The sequence below is a fragment of the Mus musculus genome, chromosome 6 (assembly GCF_000001635.26).
Source record: "Mus musculus strain C57BL/6J chromosome 6, GRCm38.p6 C57BL/6J".
In the NCBI taxonomy this organism is placed as follows: Eukaryota; Metazoa; Chordata; class Mammalia; order Rodentia; family Muridae; genus Mus; species Mus musculus.
Genome location: NC_000072.6, coordinates 114689506 through 114708348, shown reverse-complemented (window position 1 = coordinate 114708348; position 18843 = coordinate 114689506). Strand labels below are relative to the sequence as shown.

At 47.0% G+C, this 18843-nt stretch overlaps 1 protein-coding gene across 5 annotated transcripts in view; it reads right to left on the bottom strand.

The window, feature by feature from the left end:
* The window catches only part of Atg7 (autophagy related 7), a gene marked incomplete at its 5' end in the record, with an annotated part of 217478 nt that overhangs the window by 152256 nt on the left and 46379 nt on the right, over positions 1-18843 (bottom strand). For 4 of the 5 annotated variants that reach the window (NM_001253718.2, NM_028835.5, NM_001379130.1 and 1 more), the window contains 7 exon segments: positions 645-845; positions 2022-2216; positions 4863-5021; positions 6280-6424; positions 7102-7192; positions 11197-11318; positions 12638-12726. In NM_001253718.2, coding sequence (NP_001240647.1) covers positions 645-845; positions 2022-2216; positions 4863-5021; positions 6280-6424; positions 7102-7192; positions 11197-11318; positions 12638-12726 — 1002 coding nt within the window. 5 annotated transcript variants of the gene reach the window in all.

Genomic DNA, 18843 nt, shown 5'->3' with positions numbered 1-18843 from the left:
GCAGGTCTGCCGCTGAGCCCTGAGAGAGGCCTATTCCTGCAAGCTCACTAGGCTGCAGAACCCAGCTAGAGGCACTGCTGACTGCCTCACATTCCACTGGCCCATCAGTGAGCATGCTCAGAATGGGGGTGGGGGTTCCTTGTCTAGATCGTCAGATAAAAATACACTAGGCACAGTTAATAGGTCAATTTCAGATAAACAAGAATTTTTTTTCCAAGCAGCTCTTGACTACTGTAAAGGGCTATCTATGTATTTAAAAAAAAAAATCAAAACCAACCAACCAACCAAACAAACAAAAACCCCCAAAAGAACACTTGCTGTTTACCTGAAATTCAGTCTGCAGACAGTGTGACAAGCCCGTGCCCTGCCCTGTCTGCAGAGTGACAGGGAAAAGGAGGCCTCTGGATCATCGGAGGACGGCATGCAAGACTACAAGGGGGCTGGCTACACGGAAGATTCCTCAATCAGCTTGTCACAGGCTGTGGCCACATTTATGCAGTGACTGTGGCTCAGCCATTCAGGTAAGAGTGCCAACATGGCTCATAGTGGGACAGTTCCCCTCCCCACAACTAGAGAATGCTCTTTATTAGACAGTCTTTAACCAGCACTGTGTAGCCAGGGCAGGAACACAGAGCCCGACTTACATCTCCTGGAGCCACCACATCATTGCAGAAGTAGCAGCCAAGCTTGTATCCAGGGATGTTGGCAAAAAGTGAGGAGCCCAGGTCAGCAGGTGCTACAAGATGGCTTGGGCAGAGGTCTCCGGCTCCCTGCTGCTTGGGTTTCTTCAGGCCATGTCTCATGACAACAAAGGTATCAAACCCCAAGGCAGCGTTGATGACCAGCTGTTAGCAGTGAAGGAAGAAAAAGGAGTCAGGACAAACACATCTCAGGCCAAGGCAAAGTTCACATGTGGCTGGCTACCTTCACATTGCTTTCTTTTTTCATGTGAGTGTAACTAATCTTTAATAGCCATATGAAACATGCAAGAGACTTGATAAACTGCTAAGATAAACCATCTCATTTAAACCCTTTACAAATATTGTCAGTTTATAGATGAGTATGTCAACGGTCAGAGTTCCACCTGTGTCCCAGGATTATAGAGCTGATAGGAGGGAACTATGACCAGAAGTTGGTGGTTGCCCACACCACTCTGCCACACCCTCTTAGTTCCTTGGAAAGCTTCACTGGGTCACGGTTTGTAAGCTATGATTTTCCCACCATGTGGAGTTTTTCTTTCCTTTTTTTCGAGACAGGGTTTCTCTGTGTAGCCCTGGCTGCCCTGGAACTCACTCTATAGGCCAGGCTGGCCTCAAACTCAGAGATCTGCCTGCCCCTGCCTCCCAAGTGCTGGGATAAAAGGCGTGCATGCACTACCACCAACTGGCTTACCATGTGGATTTTAAAGGGAAGCCTCCTTTGTACTTTAAGAATTCCTCTTGGTTAGGATTTAAGTCGTTCTCCCAAATTTTTGGTTATATACAAAGTTTGAAAGAATCAAGAAAAGGCACACTGGAGAAGAGAAAATTAAAACCGCAGCTCTGGGGGTCTAGAAACTCTGAGGTATTACCTTTTGTACCTCCTCTCCCCTTCCTGCTTTGTCCTTTGCGTCGTACATGATAGACAGAAGGTGGATGATAAATGACCGACAGACAGATGAGGGGTGATGGCGGTAAAGGCAGACATGCATGTTATTATATACAAGTGTAACATAACATTCATATTCTATTTTATCTTGTAATATGGCATTTTCTTATTACCATTCTTTGAAAAGCTTCCTGAGAATGGCTATATAAACTTAATTAAGTATCACAGGCCCTTGAACTTCACATGTACCAACGTTAGCACTTGCAAAGGACTGCTGGGTTAGGAAGCACACCCATTGCAGGTTGATGGCAGGAAGTAAAGAGCTCCAGGGCCACACAGGTCACCCTCCTTCCTGGGGGATGGTGGGCTGTGGACACGTCTTTCCTGGGTGGCTCATTAAGTTCCAGACAGAGGTAGCATAAGACACACTCCACCTTTCGCTTGCTGGCTGCAATAACAGTAGGAAGCCACCGGCTCTCCCTGGTGTCCATTAGCAGGAAGATGACATCATGGTTATCAATGAGCTGCTCCAGCTGCTCCACATCTCTGCGGGCCTGCTCCATCGTGACGTCAGAGAAGTTCACAGGGTGTCCTGGCATGGGGATGCTCATGTTGAACCCTCTGGCATTCTGGGGAAGCAATGACCCCACTTACATCAGTTACATTATAGGAATTCCTCTTTGCACAGTGCTACCACTCTTTTCCTCAAATACCTGGGCTCTGCTCTGCACCTTCTCCAATTCCCCTGAGCCGTGTGTGTGTGTGTGTGTGTGTGTGTGTATCTATCTGTCTGTGCATGTTTCTATGTATCTGTCTGTGAATGTGTGTGCACATGTGTCTGTGTGTCTCTGTGTGTACATGTGTCTGTGTGTGTGTGTGTGTGTGTACATGAGTGTGTGTGTCACTGAGGATGGAACTCAGAGTCACAGGAGCCGCACAGCCAGAGATTTACCTTCCACAGAAGGCAAAGGATGAAAACCGCATCTCAATGCTCTGCATGCCACTGGCCACAGGCAAGTGTGAAAACATCAGCTTTCCCAGAGTGGCCAAAACACTGACTGGAAAGATGGCTGGGGGTGGGGTGCAGGTTGGAAAATTCAGGAACTAAGTGGCAGAGCTCAGACTCAAAGCAACATCTTCATGGGCCCATGGAGGTTCATGGTTCTCTCCAGTGACAGACTAGAATGTTCTCCCAGGTGGGCATGCTTGTCCACCCTAGGATAGAATGACAGGTCTGTGCCTTCTTCCACAGGACTTTCAAGCCTCCCACTGGGACTACAGAGCACAGTGCCCAATGCCTCCAAGCCTGTGCTTGACCCCATGACTTGCTTAAGCAATGGAAGAGAGGTAGTGTGCTGAGGATGAGGCTGACTTGAGACTCTCTGGCCTTCTACTCTTCCGAGGAACCACAGGACCAGGAGACTGTGACTCCTCAAGTCTCCCTTTTGAAACAATCACACATAAAGTGGACTGGAAGCTGAGTCCAGCCTTGCCTATCAGCTCACCCCGCCGGCTGGCATACCTGAAGTGTCGTCGACTTGCAGCTGAGACATGCCACACTGTGCCAGCAGAGACCTAACTAACATCTCTGTGGTGAAGCTTTGACTACCCAATGCATAGCTGGGAACAGTGGATTCTCAGTCAATGCTATGCAAGTCCACTTGATAAATAATGCTCCCGAGAGATGCTTGTAAATCATCACAACAGGAGGCTTCAGTAAACACAGGAATCAATATTGAAAGACTAAAGGAAGAAATTTCTGGAAGGCAAGCTTTTCCATGGCTAGGGCTGAGGATGCCACTCTTGCTAGCACTGTAAAAAGAAACCTTAAAGAGCGCTCATGTGATTCCTGCTAAATAAAATGACCACGTATTCAATGGGAGGACTCTTGCTGAATGACTTTAAAAACATCTCAAAACTTACTTTTTATTCAAGTGAGTTGAATATGCTGGTTAGTTTTTGTCAATTTGACACAAACTTGAGTTGTCTGAAAGAAGGAACCTTAACTAAGGAGTTACCTCAATCAGACTAGCCTGTGGGCATGTCTCTAGGCCATTTTCTTGATTGACAACTGATATGGTAGAGCCCATCTTGCTGTGGGTGATGCTATCCTGGGCTACATGGTGCAGGAGTGTTTTCTAAGAAAGCAGGCTGAGCAAGCCAGAGCATCTTTGTATGATTCCTGCCTCTGGCCTGCTTGAATTCCTGACTTCTTTCAGTGATAGACTGTGATGAGGATATGTAAGCCACATAAGCAAAAGAAAGCAAAGGAGAACGGTGAGTGCCTTGTCTTTCATCTGTCATGTCTAAAGTATTGTGAGTGTGACTCAGAAGTAGCAAGAGATCCAGCAAAGGATTCAACTTTCTACTAGACCTTCTGCATAGATGTAGTCAGTATAAATTCATGAGTGGTTCTCTTCAGCCAGTGGGTAGTCTGGTGACAGACGAAAACTAATACCCGACATCTGCACCACCAGAAAACCCTTTACAGGCAGGCAGAGTGAAAACACACAGCTCCAAAGACACCTCTTCACTCATTGTCCATTTGGTTTCTGCTGGGGTTTCTGGGAGGCACTTGCTGTGCAGTGCGGGGGATAGCCTAATTCATACTAGGCAAACACTTTCCCACCTGACTACAGGCTGGCTCTAGTTGGATTTTAGTTTTTCGTTGGTTTCTTTGGTTGGTTTGCATGCATGTGCATGTGTGTTGACATGGGTGTGGGACTGCTATGTGTATGTATGTCACATGAGTGTGTAGGTGCACATGCACCATGGTGTGTATATGGAGGTCAGGGGACAGCGTCAGGTGGCAGTCCTCACCTTCCACCTTGTGTGAGCAGGATCTTTGGGTTGTGCTTGTTTGCTGATGCATGGGTCAGATGAGCCGGCTGGCCAGCCAGCTTCTGGGGCCTCTTCTGTCTCTGCCTCCTTACACACACACACACACACACACACACACACACACACACACACACACACACACACTTCTATATCTGGCTTCAGGCTTACATAGCAAGCACTTTATCCAATTACCCCTCTCTCTCTCTGTAGTGTCTTAAAGAGGCTATCATAGAGGTGAGGTGGCAGGCTTGGTCATATGATGACAGTCTTGTAAGAAGTAAAATGTGTCTGATCTTCAGTCACCAATACCACAGAGCCTTGATCCCTGGGATTCCAGGGGCTTAAACATTTCCAGAGTTTACAGGAAAAAAACAAACAAACAAACAAACAAACAAAAAAACCACATGGATGTTCCCCCTGGATCAGCAACATACCACTCCGGGAAATATTTTCTGTAGCCGCTCTGCTGCAGCCAGGGCCTTGGGCTTGCCACCCCCTAGACAATCTTCAAATTCATACAGAGGCTGCCTCACGGGATTGGAGTAGGAGATCTTGGCGTTATCCACAAAGGTGACATGTCTGACGCCCCAGCCCTGCATGGAAACAGGAGACCTGATGAGCACGTACTAGCACATACTTTTAGAAGTCTCTAGGAAGGGTTTTGATTTTGAGCGGCAGGGACATTAAGTCATAGGAAACTACAGAAATTGAACTGTACAAATTCAATTTTTGATCATTAGAATGTCAACTTTTTAGAAGATGACATAATTATATGCCGGGGCCTAGATCCCCACGGTCATTAGACCAAGGACTGTCACAGTAATTCTCACTCACAATGTGCTAATTTTGGCCGTGTCATGAGAGGAAGATTGCCAGGGGATGCTAGAATAATTCTACCTTGTTGTTTCAGGATTAGCGAGAGCCCGCAGATGTCTTTGGTTTCTCTTAATAAGTAATTAAGTATAAATATCAAGTCCTCTGGAAACTCACTTTGAATCTCAATTAAGTCTTCAGAAACCTGACTTGTAAGTTGTCCCCATGTGAAACAATGGAGTACCTTCTTGGAGTACTTCTCCAGGCTGGAGAAATCTTGCTTATAACTGGGTCTTAAAAAACGAGTCTGTATTTTCATGCAAGATGTCTTGTCATGGACATCACTTTCATACACAAGAGCATTTCTGCAAACCTTTTTATTAAAGGTTTGTTTTATGCATAGCACCTTCATGTGTGTAAGTACATACATGTAATGCCTGAGGGAGCCAGAAAAGGGCATCAGATCTCCTGGATCTGGAGTCGTGTGCTATTAGGAACAACTGGGTGGGTGCTGGGAACGGAACCCAGGTCTCTCCAAGAGCAGCAGTAGTCCTAAGCTCCGAGGCTCCCTCCAGCCCCATGCATTCCCTCAGTTTAGGAAACACATAGCTTTAAAGTTAGACTATTAAGTTACAGAGAAAACTTTCATAAACAGCAGGCTGTAAGTCAGTTTTTATAAATATAAATGAATGGGTAATGACAAGGCCAATGAAAGGCCTCCATTTCCTTCTGACAGGACAATCCTGGAACAATGGTGATGTCCTCATGTATGAAATCTGACAATCTGTGGGACTGGAACTGGGGCTAGGCTGGTGTGTGTGTGTGTGTGTGTGTGTGTGTGTGTGTGTGCGTTCTCTGCTTTTGTCTCACAGTGACTACAGATTGCTCTTAGAATACACAGATGCTGAGAATACACAGATGCTGAGGAGAAGAGAAAGGAATGGGAGGGAGGCACAGGGAACCTAGGAGATGGGCAGCAAGCATGTGCTAGAAAACAGGAGGCACAGCTTAACAGCGGCCAGGAGGCCACCAACTCACCATCAGTGTCCTAGCCACATTACACCCCAAGGTACCAGCTCCCAGCAGCAGGCACTTGACAGACACGACCTTGTCCAAGTCCAAGGTGGGGACCAATCGCCAGCACATCAGCTTGAGATTCAGATCCACAGATGACTCAGCCAGCCTGAACACAAGATCAGAACACAAGACCCATGTGCCCGTGAGTCACCTGTGCTGCAGACTTATTTCTAACAGAGAGGGACAGGATGGAGGGATCTGGGCAATCAGAATCACAGTAGAAATAAGATGAAACTCGTAGGCAACAGGGAGGAGAAAGGTCACCACACAGAAAGCAAGCCCCTGTCCTCTGTGATTCTGGGATGGGGGCAAAATTCCTATCTGGAGCTCCCAACAGCCAGGTGAAGGGAAATCAAGCTGGCACAAGCTGAGGTGCAGGTTTAAAAGAATGCTCTTCCAAGTCCAGACACTCTCCCAGTCTTAATACAGAATGGCTTCTCCACAAATGCAACGGTCCTTGTAATATCCTTCTGTGGTGGCAAGTGGAAGAGAGGTCCACAACCAGGAATAAAGAACCAGGAAAGGAGGCAAAGGCAGGTGGATTTCTGCAACTTCCAGGCCAGCCAGGACTGGCGTGCTCTTTACAATAACACAGCAACAATAAAAACTCAAAAAGGCAGTGGTGAGGCCCAGGTGCCTCAGAGTCTGAGCTGGAAAAAAGAGTAAATCACCGTGCATGCCTCAGGACTCCCATCATGCTAACCCTCACAATGATCGCTCAGCTACGCAGGAACAGCATTGCCACCACACCCACTGAGACAAGGGGGCCCCAGTCACGTCTACCTTTTGGGGTCCATACATCCACTGAGGTTCACCATCCTCGGACCCATGCCTCCTTTCTGGTTCTTCTCCCAGCCAACAGCTTTAGGACAATCTTAATTGCAAATAAAACATAAAGTTTACTAAAAGGGGAAGTAAAAACAAATTTGAATTCATGTCTTTCTGCTTATGTGCCAAACACTTTACAGAACAAACCTTCTCCTTCCCCCGACTTAGCCTTTGTCCTCTCCTTTTCAATATGACTGCCTTCTTCTTAAACCTTTTAAAAAAATTTGTGTATGAGTGTTTTGTCTGCATGTAAGTTCACTACGTGCATGCAGTGCCCTCAGAGGCCAGAAGAGGGCAGCAGATCTGCTAGAACTGGAGTTTTGAGCCACCATTAGGTGGTGGGAATTGGACCCAGTGCTTTTAACCACTGAGCCACCTCTCTAGCCAGACAGCCCGTGGAACCCCAGTCCCAGAGCTTTGCTATTTCCACTCCTGCAGTTCTGTTACTTTGTGAAGTACTCTTGTCACATCCTGGAGTTAACACAATTCCTTATGTTGTGGGACTTCTGCCTGCTCCTTTTCTCAAAGATTTCCTTCTTTTCAGAATAAAGCTTCAACTCCTGAGCAGAGAACTTAGCCTCTGGTTACATTTCAGTATCACTTCCAATGTCTGCTTTAAGTAAAGCTCTGGGGCTGGGGCTAGGGCTGGGGCTGGGGCTGGGGCTGGGGCTGGGGCTGGGGCTGGGGCTGGGGCTGGGGCTGGGGCTGGGGCTGGGGCTGGGGCTGGGGCTGGGGCTGGGGTTGGGGCTGGGGCTGGGGCTGGGGCTGGGGCTGGGGCTGGGGCTGGGGCTGGGGTTGGGGCTGGGGCTGGGGTTGGGGCTGGGGTTGTGGCTGGGCTGTGACTATGTCTTTGGCTGGCTGTGTCTGTGTCTGTGTCTGTGGTCGTGCCTACATCTTGGTAGTAGAGCAAGTGTGTGAAAGGTGCAATGACAGAACTGGGTTCCATCATCAGTAACACACACATTTACACACTTACACATGAACATCCTACATACATGCCAAAATACAATGCATAGGTTTTAACACAAAGACACACACTGTATACTCACACACATAATCATATAGAAGCTCCTGCACACTCATTCACCTACACTAAGACACTCACAAATGTCCATTGACAAAACTCATCCTGACAGTGTAACCTTTACATGTATGCTCATGGATATACAAGCTCGTTCACATATACATTCATTCACACACTAAGAAATACACTAACACACAGTCATGCACACATACATTCACCTACACACACTTCCAAAGATAAGCCAACATGCAATAGTCAAACATACAGTCTCATAGTGCACACCAACACTCACACTAGCACATGTATACATATCAACAGAGAAATGTGCACTTATGTATGCACTTACAAGTTTGCCAAGTCACATATATATGCACACACTCTCTCACACTAAGATAGAGTCTCCCTCCCTACACACATGCTCATGCCAATTCATACAGATATACAGACTCACAAATGCATACTCATATACCGTCATACTCATGTGGACTCACACAGGTGTGCATTCATATACACATAAACACACTCACACATCCGTGAAAATATACCCCCACATTTGTACATATATATACATAAAATTTCATACTCACACACATTCATATGTACATGCTTATACATGCTCACATACAAGTACAGACTCACAGAAACCCATACATACACATACATGAGTACATGCCCATAAACACTAATAATCCAAACCACACATATAAAATATACTCTTAGAATCACAGACACGTGTGTGCACACACAATTACACAAACCCTCATGAACTCACATGCTTGCACACTTGCTTATACACACTCTCACATACACACCAACACACTCACATGCTCACTTTTAAGGACACACAGAACTCACACGTGCACACAGCATGCACACAGACTCACAAACTCATGCACGTGCTTACGCGAACGCTCAGATGAAGGCTCCAGGATTCCTTTACCAAGGACAAAGGGCTCCAGCACTCTTCACTCAGTTTCATGATTCTAAACCATTCGTATGTTAAATTTAAGATACTGCTGCCAGGATAGCAGCCATACCTTTTACACACACCACTGGAAGTGTCAACGGCAACATCAGCATACTCAAGCCTCCCCTTCTCTTCTACCCGTTTATTCGTTCATTTGCATGGTTCAGGACCATGAGCTCCTGCTTCTACTTCCCAAGTGCTTGATTGGCTATAGCCAATATGCACTGTAAGCTTATTAGTAATGAAAACTACTACATGTGAAGATCAGGAATCTATACGTGTGCTTCTATATAAGTCCGAATGAAGGAAGAGCATGCTAAGAATAAGCACAGGGTGGGGATGGGAAGCTGGCATTGCAGCCCACACCCAGCAGGGGCCACTCCTGCTTCATCCAGTGTCCAGAGCAGCTTTCTGCCAGCCATGGAGGCTTTAGCACTTCCCACGTCACTGAAGTTCCAACTATGGGATGCCTTGGATGGAGAACCACGTGTTGCTTAATCATAGGGGTGAGTTCTGAGAAATGACAGGCTGCTGACTGTCCTGCTCTGAGAACACCACAGAGTGTACTTATACAAATTAAGTGGCCACGAGATCCCTAGGCAACAGACTCTTAAGGGACCATTGTGCTATGTGGTGTGATATCGTTATGTCACGTGTGGCTATGGAAACGCCTTGGACTCACATCATGATGCTAAGTATGTCTTTATAATGTTTATCATAGAGCTTTATGTGCAGGTAAGTCGAAACACTGTATGTAAAACAGGAGGAAAACATCCCTTCTAAAATGAACAACCACTCTTCAACATGGAGTACCAAGAAGATGGAGATGTTCATCACTTGGGATCGAACAGGCCTGGGATGGTAGGGGAAGCATGAGCCACACCAGAGAGGGGAGCAGAGTGGCTCAGTGAAGACAGAGTAAGACAGTGTGTCCTCAGGGTAAAATCAGGAGCATGGGGTAGGGGTCTGCTGGCTGCATCCTCCTGGCTTCACTTTTTAGTGACACTCCACCTCCCCATCTTTGAGTTGCAACTTAAAGGGAACAAACTCACTTAAGTGGGTGTGCCATGGGAGCTATTTCAGGATGCACCAGAAGAGGGCGCCAAGCTAAAAGTTAATCGAAAAGCCTTTGAACCGGATGGCTTCCTCCCTGGACCAGAGCAGACGGCTCTGTTCACCTCTTCTATTGTACTTAAGATCTCCAGGCTGGAGCACAGAGTCAACAACAAACAGGCAACCTTGAGCCCTTCTGATTTCAGCACTTTAGAAGAGATGAGGCATTGCCACACACCCCCCCCCATTTGCACACACTAAGGCACACCCATGCACTAAGAGAACTGCCATAGGAGGAGGGGCTGCACAGTCTACCTGGAGGTGCACTGGAGATGCCTATCCCATGGCTGTAGGGGACTCAGCTTAAGAGGGGCCCGAGTGAGTAGCACTGTAGGCCTCCTCACAGGACACATGCTTCACAGGTGGGCACTTTCTTCACCCCTCAAGCTTGGGCATGGATTCTACCTTGAGTGCATTGCATGCCATAGATATGCACCGTGATGCACATTCGCATGCATACAGATACATCTAGCACAGTCTATAAAATGCCTCCTAGACCGTTTCCTAATCTATAAAACGTGGATAAAAGCTAACACCTGCTACACAGGGCTGAGGGAAACTATAAGTGGAAGGAGAGATATGCCTTTGCTGACTGATACTCTGTATGGAGAAAAGGGGCACACACACCTTCAAGTACTCAATGAATAAACATGTTAAGTAACCAATAACTTCACCCTTCCTTGAGGAAGAGGCATGAATAAATTATGAGTTCATGTCGATTGAGACTGAACAAATGTTACAAGGCTGGGAAACCCTCCAGACTAGAAAGCTCGCTAGAGAAGCTGCCAGAGCTCAGCCTCTGCTCCGGTGCCAGGCAGGTGCTCACACTGCCATCCAGGTGGGAGCGGTGCCTTCTCTGCCTTCTCTGCCACCGTGAGGCTGTAGGCAGGAAGCTGGGTCTCTGGTCACTCGTCATTACATACACTGGCAAAGATTTGCCAATTACCTGGGCTAAATGCCATTTCTGGAAGTTTCACTTCAAAGATGATGCTATGTGTCACGTCTCTAGCTCCCTGCATGGTGCGGTCCCGAAAGCAGAGGACTTCAACGGACTGGAAACTGCCGCTCCTGTTGTCCGCGATGGATTTGCATTGAGTTCATATGATTAAGAAAGGAGAAGAAAAAGAGCAGGCATAAGTGCTTTCTAGAGTGGCTGCTGAGAATCCAAGGCATGCAATCACTCTCGTCTGACCTCTTTAACCTGAGAGGGACCTTGGGCACATCCGTGCAGGCAGCCTCTGTCTGTGCATTTACAGTCTGGCTGCCACATTAGCTGGACTCCCCCTCCCCTGCCCCAGGTGAATTTCCTATAGCAGTCACACAACAGATAGATAGCTCTGGAAAAGGAAGCTTTTAAATCTAAGGGTGGGATGCTTCCAAGAGCTTAACAAGGGACCCTCAAGGCCCTTTACCACCAGCCAGAAGCTGGCCTTCCCAGGGTATTTATACTTGTAGCATATGTGCCCGGAATGACTGAGAGTCCACATAACCAGGCTCTCTGGGGTCTGTTAATATTTATCTAGCTTTATTTTGGAGTAAATACTTCTACTTAATTAAAGCAAACACAAAGAAAAATCACACAATCTCTCTCTCTAACCCTGACCACACCTATCCCAGGCCATCCCCTGCTAGGCTCCCACAGTGGTTTTGCCTGTTTTGAACTATGTAAATGGAAGCATGTATTTTTCAGGCTGGCTTAATTTACTCAACATTATGTTTGAAAACCCATCCATAGCTGGTTGTGGTGGTGCACACCTTTAATTCCAGCACTCGGGAGGGAGAGGAAGGAAGATCTCTGTGAGTTCCAGGTCAAATACAGCTACCCTGTAAGACTCTGTCTTTTAAAAGCAAAAAAGGCACAAATGTGGTGCACATACATACAGGGAAGCAAAACACTCATGAAATAAAAATAAACCTTAAACCTATCCTAGTCCTAATGGGATTATCTCTTATAGTTTTTAATGTTATTTCATGATACCCAGTGATGCTGAGTATCTTATCAAGGGTAAGTTGGCCCTTCCCAATACCACTTCTTATTATTTTAGGATTAGGAAAAATTTTAAAAGCAGGAGTGGCAGTGATAGGAAATTCCTCTTGAAAACCAGGAAGGGAGGGCTGGAGCACATTAGTGTCATGGCCTCTGGCTGTATGACCTCACCACAGTCTAAGTATCTTCAGCATAGTACAAGCTGGGGATGGGGCTCCCTAGCAGACCTGTTTAAGAGCACCAGAGATAGAAACTGGACCACAACAATTTAGTTGACTTATTTTCTATTTTCTGTGACAGGAATGAAATCAATGCACATAGGGAAACTTGCTGACATAAGCAGACCCATTGTGGGGAGCATACAGACAAGACACACAGACATGAACACACATGTAAATACCATCTGTGGGCTGCCAGGACCAAAAAATTCCTCAAAGGCCATCCAGGGTACTGGGCTAGGTTACAGGGATCGTACACACCAACTGTTATCTGTGAACAGAAAACACTTGCTGAGAGCCGCACACCAGGTCAGTTTGACAGTTCCACACATGACTAGCACTGTACGGACAGCAGACACTTGACAGAAGGCTGGAGGAAAGAGAAGAAGACTTAGGATCTCACCCTAGACAAAAGGCAGAAACTGGAACATCTCCCCCCTGCGCATCCTGGCCTGGCCTGGGCCATGGAGAGAGCAGGAAGTAGAGAAAAGAAAGAAAAAGGACTGGAAGGGACAAATGGAGGGAGAAGAGGAGGGAGGGACAGAGGTAGAGGGCAGAGGACAAGCAACCTTCAGGACTTAGAGGGGAGAGTCCTCTTAGAGAATTGCAAGCTGTAAGAATGGCTCATCTGTGTGTGATGAGCAAGAGAAAATCAGAACACATCCATTGCCCTAAGTCTATAGTCAGTTCAAGTTAAAAGCAGATGCCTGGATATTGGGAACACATACTCCTCCCACCTCCCTCCCCAGTGTTCCTCTAACCCTGCCTTCCATCTGGAAAATTCTACTCAACTTCACAGCACTGTCCTTCTTGAGGACTTCATTTGCTTTCTTTGGGGAGGCACCAAGCTGCGCTCCTCCCAGGAGCCTTCACACACTGGAGGTGAAGTGCTATATCTCTGTGTCTCCTCTCTGTCAAAAGACACTGGGCACCTGGCACCCAGATACTGATTTCTAAAAATCATTTTTCCACAAAAGAAGACAGGATACCTTGGACACGGGGCTTATTTTAGGGCTGGGACAGAGAAAATACAAGTCGTTCCTGGACCATCTTATATTACCAGAAAATAGGAAGTGCATGCGTGTCTGTGCACTGTGTGTGAAGTACCAGAAGGTATCAGACTCCCTGAAACTAAATTTACGTGTGCGTGTAAGCCACCATGTGTGTACTGGGAATTGAACCCTGGTCCTCTGGAAGAGCAGTCTGTGCTCTCTCTCTTTTTTTAAAATTTATTTATTTATTATATGTAAGTACACTGTAGCTGTCTTCAGACACTCCAGAAGAGGGTGTCAGATCTCATTACGGATGGTTGTGAACCACCATGTGGTTGCTGGGACTTGAACTCAGGACCTTTGGAAGAGCAGTGGGTACTCTTAACCGCTGAGAAATCTCTCTAGTTCCTGCAGCTATCTTCTATAAATCTGAAGTTTAGGTTTTAATGATAAAGATGATGCCCAGTGTCTGAAGAGTACAGATAATCCCTTTATTGTCCATGATCTTAGACATATAGCATCTGTCTAGTAAATGTTTATTAAATGATACAAAGATGAATGAATGAAGGCTGGGGCGGGCCTTGGCATTTGTCCAGCAAGTGTAGGTCCTGTGAGTGGGAGGAAGGAAGTGGGACTGAGAGGAGGAGGCAGAGAGATGGCTGGAGGAGAACTACGACACCAAAGGTTTCCTTTATAAGCAAATGTAGATGAAATAAAAACAGTTGATGTGCACTCATGTACACAAATATAATTTCTGTGTGTGTTGAGGGGGAGAGGTAGAGATGGATGTACTTTGGGGATAAATGGGTGTGTGCTACCATGCACGAGGAGGTCAGAGGTCAACTGTGTGGAGTCAGATCTCTTCCTCCACGTTTATTTGGGTTCGGGGGATTGAACTCAGGTTACCAGACTTGCACGGTACACCTTTTTCCCACTAAGCCATGTTACCACCACCACGCCTCATTTTTGCAACAGGGCTTCACCATAACAGTGGCTGTCCTGGAAGTCACTGTGTAGAGCAGGCTGGCCTCAAACTCTGCCTGCCTCTACCTCCCAAGTGCTAAGATTAAAGGTGTGTGCCAGTATACCTAGGTCTGTCCTACTTTTTGTTTAAATTAGCCAGATATTCATGTATTTATTTCACAGAATGCTCAATGTGGTCTAAGCCAAAAACAGAAGCTAAAGCAACATTCTGATTGGGGGAAAAACCCACAACCATTCCACATTATCAACAGCTAAAGGAACCTCTGTCCATATCTCCATGCATAACTACTGTCATGGCTGGCTTTCTATTTTTTCCCTTGTCAACTTGACACAAGCTAGAGTGACCTGGGAAGAGGAATTAAAACGCCTCCGCCAGCTTGTCCCTAGGCAGGTCTGCAGTGCGTTTTCTTGATTAATGATTGGTGTGGGCCCATCCTAGCCCAATGTTGGCAGTGCTACCCCTGGACAGGTGGTCCTGGGATGTGTAGGAAGCAAACCAAGCAAGCCAAGGAGAGCAAGCCAGGAAGCAGCACCCCTTCATGGCCTCTGCTTCAGTTCCTGACTCCAGGTTCCAGCCTTGATTTCCCTCCATGATACACTACAACTGTAAGATGAAACAAACCCTTTCTTCCCCAAATTGCTTTGGTTATGGTCTTTTCCATAGTGATAGAAACCCTAGCTAAGATAACTACCCCTAACTTTATTATTCATACAAATATATTTGTATTACGACTTCTAAACAGTAATGAGCTCAAGCTGTCTCTCATCAGCTCTTCCTGGCCTGTGGATATTCTACAACCATCACTAGCAGTACTGAGTGGTGTTCCATGGCAGAGTCGCATACAGCTCTGAGTGACTGAGACCAGAATCTCGCATACAGAAACACAGTGCAGCGCCTCGAACTCCACTTCCTTCGCTGTCCGCTCTTAGCATTCATTCGGTGTCAGTCTTAACACTGGACTTCTCCTGCCTAGCAGGCAGGAGGGCTCTGAGATCTGCATTACAGGCATCTCCCTGAGCTCTTCTATTCTGGCTGCCTGCCACACTGCCACCTGCCCCTCCTTTGAATGTTTCCCTTCATGCAGCAAGAAGTGGGGAGAGAAGAGAAAGTGGCTTCCCTCGTTCCGTGACACCAGAACGGCTTACATTCAGGCAGTGGGCTTACACAAGAGGAAAAAGCACTGGCCCTGTCAGCAGGTGTGTGCTAACTGCAGCTAACTCATTTTGAGACCGAAAGAAAATTTCTCCTTTGCCTCCAAAATGAAAGGGTTGAGGGGCTGGAGACATAGTGTCAGAATGCTTGTCTAGCATTCAGGAAGCCCTTGGTTCAACCGACAGCACCACAGAACGCAGAGTAGCAGTAGCGGTGCACTCTTATAATCCTAGCACTCAGGAGGTGGAGGCAGGAGGATCAGAAGTTCAAGATCATTCTTGGCTACAGAGGGAGTTGGAAGCCGGCTTGGACTACGAGACTCCATCTTACCGCTAGCACTGAAACAGATGGAAGGAAGAAAGGAGGGGAAGGAGGGAGAGAAGAAAGGAGTGGGGGCAGGGTGGGGTAGTGAGGAAAGGAGGGAGGCAGAGAAAAGGAACGTTGCTGACTTGTTTTGTTTCAAAGATCCATTTCTTGTGGAGAATTGTGGATGACATCACAGAGAATCACAGGGATCACAGCTGGGGACAGAACAGCAGCGTGCAGTGAAGCTCAGCCCGACAGGGTCTAAGAGCCATTCAAGACGTATTTTAGGGCCAGGCGGTGGTGGTGCACGCACCAGCACTTGGGAGGCAGAGGCAGGCAGATTACTGAGTTCGAGGCCAGCCTGGTCTCCAAAGTGAGTTCCAGGACAGCCAGGGCTATACAGAGAAACCCTGTCTCAAAAAACCAAAAAAAAAAAAAAAAAAAAAAAAAAAAAGACGTATTTAGGAAGAGCCCAGCATCTACCCAGAAAATAGCATTCCTCTGGAGATCTGAGTTTCAACTGCCAAGTGTGACTTCAAAAAAAAAATGTGGGCCTGTGCAGAATGTCCTGTACTGCTCACTCTTCCGTGACCTATGGCAACTGACTGAACATCCCTGAGCTTTAATTTTCTCAACTCTCAAGTGATTCTCACCTGCATCCAGCACCAACTGAGAATGGCGCTATCACCAAGTAGCAGTAACCACGGCAACGCCATGGACACCCTCAGCTGCAATCATCTCCCCACATCCCGTTCCAGTCCAGCTTATCACCTCACACTGCCCCATCTTCAGGTCTAGTTCAGCTCATCACTACAGACTGGCCCCCATCTTAAGTCCCAGGCCCTTTTATAACTGGCAGAGAAAAAAAAGAGCCAAGTGATCGACACTCTCTGGGTCTTAAGTTTTATCATCCACAGATGTAGAGCTGGAACCAATACATGGAATAAATTAGAGTATTATATATACCCCATGCTGCAGCAGATGCCCAGCCTCCGGTGCATTTCTGGGTAGAAAGGAGATAAGAAATCTTTAAGAAGAAGTGACCAGGAATGGATTTCTTAGAACCCCCTGACCTAAGATGAGCTAGATAGAACAGGGGTGACTGGTTAAAGAGGAACATTTGCCATGTACCCACAGAGGGGTGTCAGGATGAAAATGCTTGAAACAGGCTCTCCTATGGAGACAGGCATGCAGGGGGCAGACATGCACCACACGGGAGATTTGACATGGGCTAAGTACTAAGTAGCATTTAATCTTTCTTTAAGGATTTGAACATGATCCCGGCGTCTCTTGGTGTTTCAGGAGCTAACTTGGAGCCTTAGTCACAGCAGAAATGACATCAGGCAGTGCTAGGTAACCAGCTTAATGACAGAAATAAACCCTGACTAAGAGTTCTCAGTTCTAAACCTGGCTTTGCCACAAAGGTAACTTGGCCATCACTTCTTTTTATGACAAAGCAGAAAAACACAATTAAAAAGTAAGACTGTCTTGGAGGTTTATAAATAAGTGTTCCTTTTTACTTTGCTGAGAGCCTGCCTTTCATTGAAGTGGCACAGCTTGGATCTGGCAGCTGTCCATGAAGCAAACTGCTGAAAACCACAAGAGGTCACAAAAGTCAACCTGACCGTTTCCAGCCAAAGGCTTTCCTGTGAGGACCCATACAAACGGTTGCCTCTAACACTCAAACACTTGATATGCCAGGCAATGAACAGGAGACCCACTCCTTTTAAAAGCACAGGGAAGAAAATGCCAGTCTTAAGTGCTTTTCAAGGTCACAGCAGCAACAAAGACACAAAGCCGACACTAAGTGCTAGCTAAGTGAAGAGCAGGTCCAGCTCTCAGCAGATAGAAGCCCAGGAACTACAAGGGAGCCTTGCTGAAATTACAGAGCATCTTGCACTCCTTAGTAATGGTGCTGGAGGAAGATGAGCAAAGCAATCTCTGTGGACGGGTGGTGGGATGCTGCAACTGGCTGCCCTCCACATCATCACAGGAACTGCCTGGAAGGGACATGTTCCATAGCAACGCAGTGCTACTATGGATCAACTCTGTCCAGCTGAAATCAACACTTCTCGAAGGAAATAAGAACTTAAATGAAGGCAATTCCCAAGCCTGTCAAGAGTGTAAAAACATAAAGCATCCGGTGCAGGAGAAGCACACAGTGGGAGGGAGAGCAACAGCACGGGACAGTGGTCGCTAACACTAGCAATCTGGACATGGCTCCAACAGGCTTGTGAGAGCCCCACCTGATCATCTCTCCCCACTCAGGGTTCTGTGACTCCATGTTTGTATCTTAAAATGATACTCTGTAATTAGCTAAGCTCAGAGTGAAGAGACTTGGGGGGCTCATTTGGGAAGCACCACGGAAGATAAAGTCAGACACTGTGAGGGAGAAATCAAAGATCACCTTAGACCCACAGAGTCCAGAAGTCACTCAGTGGCACAGAGGAAAAGTAACCCTTAGTTTGGGGTGATGGCAGACAGGTACAGGCTGGAGACCGAGGGGTTGAGAACCTAAGAGGCACAAGGAGCCACTGTGTGAAGAGGGACAGGGAGGTGGCCAGCAAGATAGAAGCATGGCCATTCTGAGGTCATGATGCATCTAAAGCAGCAACAGCCTCAGATGGAAGGTGCCGAGTTCAGCATGGCGGGAGGACAGTCAGTCACTGGCGTCATGGCATGTGGGTGTTACCCAGGGCAGGCATCTGGAGGGTCTCAACACTTCTCCATCTTTCCCATAAATGCAGGAGGCTCATTGAGAAGAGCAACTTCTGGATTAAAATGCACCTCGGAAGGGGAGGAGAAGCTGGGGCATAGGTCAGCCAGAGAGAGCTTGCCTAGACTGGGTGAGTTGTCCTAGATTCTGAGTACTGAAAATGGCAGGGTCAGAGGGGGCGGGGTGGAGATCAAAGAGAAGGAAGAGGAAAAGCAGGTGTGATGTGCTGGTAGGGAA